This window comes from Pelophylax lessonae (genome assembly GCF_965119305.1).
Source record: "Pelophylax lessonae genome assembly, chromosome: 8".
Taxonomy (NCBI): Eukaryota; Metazoa; Chordata; class Amphibia; order Anura; family Ranidae; genus Pelophylax; species Pelophylax lessonae.
The window spans coordinates 262,356,326-262,368,431 of record NC_138775.1 but is presented as its reverse complement, the minus strand read 5'-3'; the positions used below and the strand labels follow the sequence as shown (position 1 = coordinate 262,368,431).

Genomic DNA, 12,106 nt, shown 5'->3' with positions numbered 1-12,106 from the left:
GTCGCTCTTTTTTTGTTTATAGTGCAAAAATTAAAAAAATCGCACAGGTGATCAAATACCACCAAAAGAAAGCTCTATTTGTGGGGACATGAATTTAATTTGGGTATAGCGTTGCAAGACCGCGCAATTGTCAGTTAAAGTAACGCAGTGCCGAATCGCAAAATATGGCCTGTTTAGGAATGGGGTAAAACCTTCCGGTCATAAAGAGGTTAAAAATACGCTCATTGAGAATTTTTTTGTCAAAGACATGTAGCTAAATACATTTTGGCCTAAATATATGACAAAAATTGAATATATTGGATATTTTTTAACTGTCAAAGTAGAAAAATATTGTTATTTTTTCAAAATTGTCGCATTTTTTAATATCGCAAAAAATGAAAAATCGCACAGGTGATCAAATACCACCAAAAGAAAACTCTGTTTGTGGGAAAAAAAGGACGTAAATTTAGTTTGGGTACGGCGTTGCATGACCGCGCAATTGTCAGTTAAAGTCGCACAGTGCCGAATCGCAAAAAGTGGCCTGGACGTAAGACAGCAAAATCCTCCGGTGGTAAAGTGGTTAAGGCTGGCACCAGATCAGCCTCTACACACTCTGCAGTGCCTTAAAATGGAGAGCAACTGAGCATGTGTAAAATAGACACTTATTTTCAATGTTTTACACAGCTTTACCTGCAAAAGGGCCATCTTAGCAGGACTTCATTTTCGGACTTCAGTTCTACTTTAAAGTGGAACTAAACCCATCAATTTAACAGTTAAAAAAAAAAAAAAAAAAAACTGGTAAATTTCTGGAATGCCGAGATTGCTGTCACACTTAGCTTGTGCTTTCAAACAAACCGTCAAACCACCACATGGCTGAAGTCATAACTGATCACATGTCCAGCACCATGGCAGTTGCAGATCAAACAGAGGCTTATACACGCACAGAATTTTGGCCGAAAATGGTCGTTTTAGGAAAGATCATTCAAAAATCGGGCCATCAGTGAACACAAGTTTACCGACGATTTTGATTGTGTTCCCGGCTAATGTAGATGGATCCGTAGCGAAAACTTTTATTGTTTCAACGAAAGTTTAAAAAACGAAAATAATATTCTGACTCGTATTGCGCATGTCGTTGAAAAATGGATTTTTGTAAGATCTTACCGTAAAATCCTTTTCTCTTAGCTCATTGACAGACGTAGTCCTCGGTGATACACCACCTTCGGGTTATGTTGCCTCCACAGGAGCAGGACTAGACAGGAAATTAAAAAGCTCTGGCCACACCCTAGGGGGGCAGTCCCAGAGGGTATATCCTCTCTCTCTCTGCCTCAGCAAATCAGTTATGTGAAAAAGCAGTCTTTAGAGATTTAACCCAACCCAACTCAAAAAACAGAGGGGCGGGGACTACGTCTGTCAATGAGCTAAGAGAAAAGGATTTTACGGTAAGATCTTACAAAAATCCATTTTTCTCTAGCGCTCATTGACAGACGTAGTCCTCGGTGATACACCACCTTCGGGACGTCCCAGAGCAGTATCACAACTGAGGGGTGGGAAAATGGAAATCAAATCCCAATCTAGAAGGCCCAACCGGTGCCAACTAGAAGTTTACAATGCTCATCCTTAATGATGAGACTCAACAAAAAAGAGAAAAAAAAATTAACCCTCGAGGTAGACCACCGGTCTCCTCAAATTGCGGCCTGCAAAACCTTGCGGCCAAATGAGGCATCCGCCGATGCCGTCACATCAATTTTATAGAATTTTGTAAAGGTATGTACCGACGACCAGGTGGCCGCCTTACATACCTGGACCACTGACGCCTGATGGCGAAAGGCCCAGGAAGTACTGAGCGCCCGAGTGGAGTGCGCCCTAACAGGGAACGGAGGACTCTGACCCTTAATAGAATAAGCCTGTACCACCGTTTGTCTAATCCATTTGGCAATGGTCGCGGCAGATGCAGGCAAACCCTTTCTGGGGCCATCCGTGATCACAAAAAGTGAATCCGTCTTACGGAATGATTCCGTAGCTTTCAGGTATACCCTGATTGCCCGAACCACATCTAAGGAATGCAACGCATGTTCCCGATGATGCTTGGGCTGAGGACACAAGGAAGGTAGTACAATATCTTCATTCAGATGAAAATCTGAAACCACCTTAGGAAGAAAGGATGGCTTAGGATGAAGTACTACCTTATCCCTATGAATCACTAGGTATGGGGACTGGCATGATAATGCAGCCAGTTCTGACACCCTGCGAGCAGAAGTAATAGCCACCAAGAAGGCCACCTTCTGGGATAAAGTAAGCAAGGGAATCTCCCTGATGTTTTCAAAGGGAGGTTTCTGTAGAACCGACAAAACCAAATTAAGATCCCAGGGCGGTAAGGGCGCGCAGACTGGAGGAGCCAGGTGCCGCACCCCCTGGATGAAATTCCGCACCAAGGACTTGGTAGCTAAAGGTTTCTGAAAGAAGATTGCTAATGCTGAAACTTGACCCTTGATGGTGCTCAAGGCTAGCTTCTGCTCAACCCCTTGTTGCAAAAAGGCCAATATTCGAGTCACCGAATAGGTACGTGGAGGAAATCCTAAAGATTCGCACCACGCAATACAAGTCTTCCATGTGTGATAATAGACCTTGCTGGAAGTCGCTTTCCTAGCTTTAATAAGGGTAGGAATGACTGAAGTAGACAAACCTCTGTCCTTCAGTACTTGGGTCTCAATGGCCAGGCCATTAAACCCAGCGACTGTAAAGCATGATGGTAAATTGGTCCTTGAGACCACAGACACTCCCTGAGACGAAGTTCCCACGGAACGTCTGCGACTAGCATGTCCAAGTCGGCCAGGCCGGCTTGAGGAGGCCAGCCTAGAATTTCTAGGACCACTGGCGCTGATAGAATCTGAACCAGGCGTCCCTAGAGGTATCTGGCCCCGACCATCCGAGAAAGTCTGGTCGTTTTCTGTTCCCACACATTTATCAGATACCTGATTGTTATCAGGAAGGGTGATCTTTTCTGGTTGAACCTCAGGGACCGAAGTCACCCGACTAGAGGCTACTTGGCCTACCTGGTCAACCAGATCCGATTCCTGTGAGGTATAGGGACTAATCTTAGGAAAAGGTAAAGGAAAAGATCTATTCAGGGAACGGTAACTACCGCTTCCTGTAGTACTTAAATGTTGGAAGGGAAGAATCGCACCGGTAGTAGTGGTTGATGCTCGATCTAATGTCCTGAATACCGGTGAAAACGTCCCCCCACCCTGAAACCGGGTGGGGGCGCACCTTCAGGCTGTGTACTCCTTTGCTTCGGGTTTGGCTGGGTTGGTCCTCTGCTTGTCCGACCAGCCCTTCTTGAACCCTCCTGGAGGAGTCTTGCCTTTCCCGCTAGTACCAGCCGGGCGCCCTTTATGGGCGGTAAAGAAAGGTCCTCGCTTGTTGCGAGGTCCCTTAGCTTTTGCAGCCTGTGGCAAAATTGCTCTTGCCCCCAGTGGCATCCTTAATGATTTCATCTAGGTTGGCCCCAAATAGACGATTCCCCTGAAAAGGGAGATTTGTCAAGGTCTTCTTGGAACCTAGGTCAGCTGACCAGCATTTTAACCACAGCACACGTCTGAGGATCACCGCTGACATAGATGCATGCCCTAATAAGGGAGTAGTGTCCAAGGCTGCGTCACAGATAAACTGTAGCCCTTGTATAATCTGTTCCATCAAATCAGATGTCTCCTGGGGAATATCCTTTCCCCTAAGGTCTTGGCGTACCATTTTCGCCCATTCCGTAAGTGTCTGGGAAACTAGACCAATAACAATTACTGGTCTAAATGCTGACCCTATCAGAGAGAAGATGGTGCGGGACTCTGCTTCCATCTTTCGATCCACCGGATCCTTAAAGGACGAAGTGTCCTCCACTGGGATAACCGTGGCTTTATTCAGCCTGGAAATAGGTGGATCCACCACTGGTGGTACCGTCCATTTTTTTATGATGGATTCCTCAAACGGATAGCGTCTAGCAATACGCTTGGAAATAGTAAAGGTACGTTTAGAATGCTCCCATTCTCCTTTAATCTGATTACCGAAACATTTGGGTACAGGAAAAACCTTCACCGTTTTGATGGGCTTGTTAGTACCAAAAGGAATCTCTGTTTCAGTTGCCTCTGCCGGTAAAGCCTCAAGTTTTAAGGTTTCCTGCACTGCCACAACTAGTGCGTCCACCAATGCTTCTTCCTGAATTATAGCAGGAGAAGAAGCGTCCTCCTCACTGTCTGAGGGGGCTTTACCTGGGATAACAGCCCTTGCAGAGGGACCTGCAACTGCAGTGACCATCTCTGAATCTGAGTCAGAGGTGTCAGATAGTATAGGGGTAGGCGGGGGTCGCTTCCTTGACCCCCGTCCCTGACAGGCCGCCTCCACCCGAGCCACCATAGACTCCAAAATTGCTGTAAATGACTCTACACTCTGTGCACCGGCGGGTCCCGTGGCCCCCTCGAGGGAAACAGGTGGGGGAATATGTGTGGCAGGGTCCATGATAATTCCAGTCACTTCCTGGATAATATAATTCAAAAATAAAACATTTTTTTTTTTTTTTTTTCCAGACCCCCAGCGCCACAAAAAGCCCCTTAGTGTTACCTGCTAGGGATCCCTATCGATCGAGAGAGAGAGAGAGATAGACCCCCAGGCTCACCACTTGATGCTCATAGTTAAACTGCAACAGGTTACAGCGCTGTCTTGACAAACAGGAAGTCTTTTGGCTGGCTGCCCAGGAAGAAAGGAGGCGGCTCCGCCCCTCTGCACGCCTTCCGGCGCCTCCCCAAGCTCCACGAGGTGTTTGGATCACCTCAAACATGGCCGCCCCCATGCTGGAGACACGAGGCTACGCCAAAATGGCGGCTCGTGCGATCCAGCAAAAAAAATGGCGGCGGCCTGTACTGAATAGCGGTGTGCTGCAGGGCACACAACACTCTCTCTGCATGGGGATTTGGCGTGGTTGGCGGTACCGGCCCTGGCGGACCGCATGGCCATTCGGGAGGCCTGCTAATAGCTGGAGATCTGATTAGGAAGGCAGTCTACATGTCCGTGGCTTCTGACTGGTAGGTAACTATTCTTATCACCGTAAGATTCCCAGAATGCCACAGATTACATCTTTTTAACATGTATACAATTAGATTGTTAGCTCCCAAACCAAGCCTCCTGGCTTTTGCACATAAAATCACACTCAAAGTAGGAGGATCTGTGTCATTTATAGGATAGAGAGGGACTCTATCTTACCATACAGAGAGGGGCCCGCGTTCACCACAAGACCCATCAGGGGGAAAAGGGGGAACATACTACTCACCATACCGGAACCAGGCGGGCACCAACTCCTGACAGTACCCCTCTCCACCGGGGCGGGAGGGCTGTCGACCGATATGGACGCCGTGACTCATGGTCTTTGGCGTTTCAGCGAGACGTTTAACTCGCGGGGTCAGTCCTTTAATGGGACTTTGTCGCGGCCGACCCAGCGCGGAGCTATGGCCTGCACGCGCTCGTAGGCTGAACTGGGGTGACCACCGGATCTCAACATCCAGCCCGTCGCCCAGTTCAGCTTTCTTGCTTGAAGATCTCACAGGAACACTGGAGAAAAAAAGCTGTCTAAAAAATCCTTTAAGAAAAAATTCTTGCCAGGACCTAAGATCCCAGCAAGGTATCTAGGTCCTTACTCCTAACTAGACAGAAAATAACTGATTTGCTGAGGCAGAGAGAGAGAGGATATACCCTCTGGGACTGCCCCTAAGGTGTGGCCAGAGCTTTTTAATTTCCTGTCTAGTCCTGCTCCTGTGGAGGCAACATAACCCGAAGGTGGTGTATCACCGAGGACTACGTCTGTCAATGAGCGCTAGAGAAATATCAGTTATGATCATTATGATAATGAAAACAATTATGTAAAAGAGTTTATTCTGTTAGTGGCCAATTCGCTTTCGACCGACGAATAATCGTTCAGTCTGCAAACGTCCGAAACTCTGTGCGCGTAAGGCCAGCATAAGATTGCAGCTTTCTTGGCTGAAAAGGATAGGAGGGTTTAGTTCCGATTTAAGTGCCTGTTCACAGCACTTCCAAAGCTGGAAATGCATGTTTCCCACACAGGAATGTGCTGCCCTCTGTTAGATGCACACAGGTGATATTAATTGTTAATGACACCTCCACGTATCTGGCAAACATGGATGCGTTCACGCCACACCAAACCGTATGATACAGCAGTATCATGTAGTTTGGGGAATAGCGATATTAAAATTGTGTCTGTCTGGCCTTTTTGCACATTTCAGACATTTAGCAGCTCACTGAAATAAATGGGCTGTCGAGAACGTGCACCATCTGGTGTGAGCCGGCCCCCCATCGCACAAAACTGAAGAAGGTGATGTATCCCATTTACAGTTTATTATAGCGATACTCTGCCTTACATTACTACATGCACCAGAAGGCATGTCCAGATTTAAAGTGGTTTTAAAACCTTACACATACCCAGTGAAGTGACTGGGCTCAGGTGATACACAAATTAAACAAATCCTCCTACATAGGTTGTACCTGTGTATCTGCATCTCTCTTCTCTACAGCCTCCTAAAGCACACATATTTCACAGCATTCCATTGCTCCAGAAGGCAGGTGAGAGAGATCTATATAACACAATACACAGCATAGAGCAGGGAGCTGAGTGTAATCTGAGACCTGAGTGGAGGAAAGGGGCACACACCCCTTTACCGTCTCATAGAAAAACATACACAGCTGAAGCTTCCAATCACCTGCTGTGTGATGGAGGGGGTCCAGACAACCTTCAAAATTGCTGGAATCGACAGACTGTCAGAACTGACTCATTCAGATAGAGGAATGAGAAAGCAGAAAGGAAGCACACTAAGGTTCACACATATGCAGTGAAGAAAAAGGCAGCGATCCCTGTGCGTTTCCCACACCGCAGTGAAATCGCACTGTGTTTGCAATCCACTCTGGGTATCGATACAAAGTGAAGAGATTTTTTCCTTTTTTTGCAGATTTATACTTACCTAGGTGGATGCAGCATCAGAAATTAGCGATCAAACACCACAGATCGCTCCGTTATGCTGGTGACTGTCAGTCTCCAGCTCAGCCCCCCTGCGCTCACTGGAGCGCTGGGCTGTGGAGGGGGCAGGAACGCTCAATAGCTCACTGAGTGGCTGAGCAGGGTGCCAGTCCAGGCATGTGGGCGGATCCCGACTTCATTGTCTGGATCTTGCCTGAGCCTGGACCGGCACTGTGATGTCATTCAACAGCAGGCTTCAACCCGCTGTCAACTGACAACAGTTCACAGGAGTGCAGAACGAACAGCACTCCTGTGATCCACAGGAACAGTACAGCCAAACGTGCTTTGGCTATACTTCTCCTTTAATGACACCCCAAACGCACAACAAATGAAGTGCGGTTTGCCTGCATTGGATTGCATGGTACAAAACAATCTGGTTGCGATACAGCTCCAAAAAAGGTCCCTGTTTTTCTTTGGCGCAATGCAGTGCGTTTATTGTGAGATCCACACGTGGGTTATGGTGTGAACCGGGGCTTAGTGCTATAGATAGAGGGAAGTACACACTATAAATGGATGGCCCTTCATTTTTCATTTTAGAGGTTTGTAACCCCTCTAACCTGAAATCTTAGCAGGTTTGACAACTAAAGGTGGAAACGTAAAGCTACCAAATTGCACAGTATCTGGACTCGTGAGGAAATTAGGGGTGAACCATAAGCTTCTGCAATGTGAGCTGAGCTGTGTGTTTACATTCAGATAACGTAATACCCGGTATCTGTATGGGTGTTGCACATTTGTCAAAACGCTGTGACCTTTGGAAAACGAGACACATAATCCACTAAGTGCTTGGAACGGTCGCAGAGCTCCGCTGTTAAGTGACATCTACATTTGTAAACATGCAACAAACCTTCGGCTCAAAGAGACAATGAACACAGAAGTGAATAGCAGAAATCAAGGTTACCATGGTTACACATACTCTTTGTTGTGTTTCAAAGCGACGTGATCGGACTCGAAGAAGTACACGTCGGGCTCATCCTCTTCCTCCTCTGCAGGTTGCACGCTGCCCCTCTCTTTGGTGGGGAGCGCCGTACACTCCGCGCTGGAGGAGGCGCAGGCAGCCGGCTTATCCTGCAAACACTTTGCAGAAGAACCAGAAGAACACGTCTGCTTTTTGTCGCTGGAAGCCACCTCTTCAGCGGTTGTTACGGTTCCGTTAACAGCAGAGGTAAATCTACCACCCTCATTGGAACTCTCCTCGGCCTGTCCGTTCTCCCCACATGGAGAGGCATTTTTGGATGAGCTGTCCTTGACAGATGCAAGCTTCCTTGGTGAAGTTCTTAAAGTATATCTATGTTCTTGAGTGTCGGAAAAGCACAGCTCAAGCGAGGGCCCCTCTGCTGCCTCAGACATGGGGAAATCCCCGCCACATACAGGCTTGTCCTGATTGGGGTTAGGTACACTGTTTGGGGATTGAGCAGCTTGTTCCTTGGAATTGCCATCGCCTACAACGTCAAGTTCCTCCTCAGAGTCCCGCACGATCAGTAGGGCTTCCGTGCAGGAAACGCCTGTTGATTCATTGGTCTGATTGACGTGATCGATAGGTAGGCAGTTGTTTAAATCATGGTCCTGTTTGTCTGCCTGTTCCTCGGAGTGCGTGCAAGGCACATTATGGTCTGAAAGACTGTCTGTCTCTCTGTTAGTGGGTGCAGAGCAAGGAGCCAGCGAACTCCCATTCTCTGATAAGTTCAACTCCTTCGGGGAGGTGACCGTACTAGCGTTATTCTGTTTAACACTCCCATCTGAAGGACAGTTATTACAATTTACAGCAGCAGTCTCTATGTCAATACCGTTAACAATCTGATGGTTAAACGCGTCCCCATCAGGTAAGGATTTTTTTACAGTTTCCTCAGACTCCGTGTCGGTTTTGATTTCCCTTTGGTTACTATCATCCAGTAAAAGATATCGATTAGCTCGTTTAGAAGTGGGTGTGTCTGTTTCATGGTCAGATTCAGAGTGCCTCCTTTCCGAGGGCTCCTTGTGAAATGTACCGGACAATTCTTCCTCCGGGCTGCTCGGTTCCTCAGAACGAAGGTAGCGCTTAATTTTCTTCAACACAGGTGACAAAGCTCCCGACGATTTTTTGTCACGGTTTTCCACACTGTCTTTGTCAAAACCGTCCTTTTCTGAAATAGACAGGCCTCTTTTTCTTGGGCTTACCCAAGACTCCCGAGGGCTTGGCTGTTTGAGTTCGCTACCCTTGTTGAGGCTTCCCTTTTGGATCTGAACAGGTTCTGGCCTTTTCTTAGGAGACCTAGACCTCAAGAGCACCGGGGGGACCACCTCGTCAGGGTGAGCGATGCTGCGGTTTCTCAGGGTGCGACCACAGAAGTTTTCATCAAGCCCGTTTAATCCCACAGTAGATCTTGTGACGCGAGTCGAACGGGAAGCAGCCATACTATGGATCACCCAAATCGTGAGATCGACATGATCCTCTCATTGGGAACCCTGAAAAAAGCAAAGAAAGTGAAAGTCAATGTGGGACGTAATTTTGCCTTGTACAGTTTATCAAAGCAATTTAGTCAGCTAAACCCTTATTAAAAAAACAAAAAAAAAACAAAACCTGACTTGACTTACTGTAAAATCCATTTCTCTGATGTTCATTGATGGACACAGCTCCTGACTTTCTTAACCTTTGGGTTATACTGCCCCCTACAGGAGTAGGACACTAGGCAGAAAAAAAAGTCTGGCTACGCCTATGAGAAGTTCCAGGGGGTATACGCCCTCTCTCGGTTACAAGCAGGGTCAGAAGAATTACAACTCCACAGAAGGGTGGGTGCTGTGTCTGTCAATGAACATCAGAGAAATGGATTTTACGGCAAGGCAAAAATCCCATTTTCTCTTTCGATCATTGATGGATACAGCTCCTGATCTTCTTAACCATTGGGACGTCCCGAAGCAGTGTTAAACATGAGGGGTGGGATCAGCGAAAATAAACTCCCAAGGCTAACTATAGCCAACCAGGTAAACAGGAGCTCATCTGAAAAACGGAATTTTTGTAAAATCTTACCTGTAAAATTCCTTTCTCTGAGTCCTCCGACAGTCGCCGCCTCTTCATATTCGTCACATATGGGGTATTAGACTTTGCTCCGAAGGAGTAGCTAGGCAACAGAATATGTTAACAATAAAGCTTTAACATATCCCACCCTCAAGGGGTGGTCCCCTCAGTCAATACCCTCCTACTTCCTGCAACCATATCTCAGTTTTAGTGGAATAGCAGTAGAGTATACATTCAAACCCCAAAAGAGGGGCGGGGGCGGCGACTGTCGGAGGACTCAGAGAAAGGAATTTTACAGGTAAGATTTTACAAAAATTCAGTTTTCTCTTACGTCCTCCGACAGTCGCCGCTCTTCATATTCGTCACATATGGGGACGTCCCAAAGCAGTGCAAACATGAGGGGTGGGAAACGCATCCGCGCCGAAAGGCAACGCAGTCTCCACATCAAAGAAAGGAACCTTACCAAAGGAAGGAAACCAGCTGGGCAACAGCAAAAATAAGTGCTCAACAGGAGCAACAACCCAGGAAAAGACAAAAAAACCAGGGGATACAAAAAACTATCCCAACAGTCAGGAGTCCCCAACAAGGGACCCTATGGAACAGCCGCACTAAGAACCTTGCGGCCAAAGGAACCATCCGCCGATGCCTGAACATCTACTTTGTAGAATTTTGTGAAAGTGTGCACGGTCGACCAAGTCGCCGCCTTACACACCTGGGCTACAGAAGCCCCATGACGGCAGGCCCAAGACGTACTCAGAGATCTAGTAGAGTGCGCCTTCACAGGCACAGGGGGAACCTTCCCCTGCAAGGCATAGGCCTGTTCAATGGTCTGCCTGATCCATTTGGCGATGGTAGAGGCCGAAGCCGCCATGCCCTTCCGAGGACCCTCTGGAAGAACAAACAAGGAGTCCGTCCTACGAAAAGACTCAGTCGATTTAAGGTAAACCCTTATCGCCCGAACAACATCCAGAGAGTGCAATCTCACCTCCTTTGGATGTTTAGGCTTCGTGCACAACGAAGGCAAAACAATATCCTCGTTAAGATGGAATTCCGAAACTCGTTTCGGCAGAAAAGAAGGATTAGGTCGCAAGACCACCTTATCCAAATGAACAACCAGGTACGGAGACTTGCAGGACAAAGCCGCCAGTTCCGACACTCTGCGAGCCGAAGTGATCGCCACCAAAAAGGCGACCTTTTTGGACAACATAGACAACGAGATCTCCCTGATCTGTTCAAAAGGAGCACGTTGTAACACAGATAGAACAAGATTCAAGTCCCAAGGAGGCAAAGGATCCCTCCTAGGAGGAACCAGATGCCGCACACCCTGAATAAAAGTGCCAACCAAGGAGTTGGAAGCCACGGGACGTTGAAACAGAACGGCCAGCGCAGACACCTGACCCTTTATCGTAGCCAGCGCCAAACGCTGATCGACACCCGTCTGAAGGAAAGACAGCACACGGGAAACCGAGTACGTGCGGGGTGAAAACCCCCTGGACTCACACCAGGCAAAATAGGCCTTCCAAGTACGGTAATAAACCCTCCCCGAGGAAGACTTCCTCGCGTTGATCAAAGTATGAACGACCTCTGGAGAGAGACCCTTCTCCTTCAGGACCTCGGTCTCAACAGCCAGGCCGTCAAAGCCAGCGACTGTAAAGCAGGATGGTAAATCGGTCCTTGAGACAGTAGATCGTCTCGAAGAGGCAGACGCCAAGGGGCGTCGACCGCCAGATTCACGAGGTCTGCGTACCAGGACCGGCGAGGCCAGTCCGGTGCCACAAGAATCACCGTGCTGCGTTCCGAGTGTAACCTGCGAAGGAACCTGGACAGCAACTGAATCGGTGGAAACGCGTACATCAGCCTGTACTGATGCCACGGGGCCACTAACGCGTCCGACGCGTCTGCCCGAGGGTCGCGCGTCCTTGCCACGAACCTCTTCACCTTGTAGTTGAGGCGAGACGCGAACAGGTCCACATCTGGAAGACCCCACTTCGCGCACAACATCTGGAAGACAGCCGGGTGGAGAGACCATTCCCCCTGATCCAGGGTCTGGCGACTCAGATAGTCCG

The 12,106-nt window shown here is 48.0% G+C and overlaps 1 protein-coding gene across 2 annotated transcripts in view; it reads right to left on the bottom strand.

Annotated features, from left to right (window-relative positions):
• The window catches only part of ZZZ3 (zinc finger ZZ-type containing 3), a 146,770-nt gene that overhangs the window by 101,084 nt on the left and 33,580 nt on the right, over positions 1-12,106 (bottom strand). For both annotated transcript variants that reach the window (XM_082265144.1, XM_082265145.1), the window contains exon 2: positions 7,962-9,490. In XM_082265144.1, the coding sequence (XP_082121270.1) occupies positions 7,962-9,439 (1,478 nt within the window). In that variant the 5' untranslated portion in view covers positions 9,440-9,490. The remainder of the gene's footprint in view (positions 1-7,961; positions 9,491-12,106) is intronic.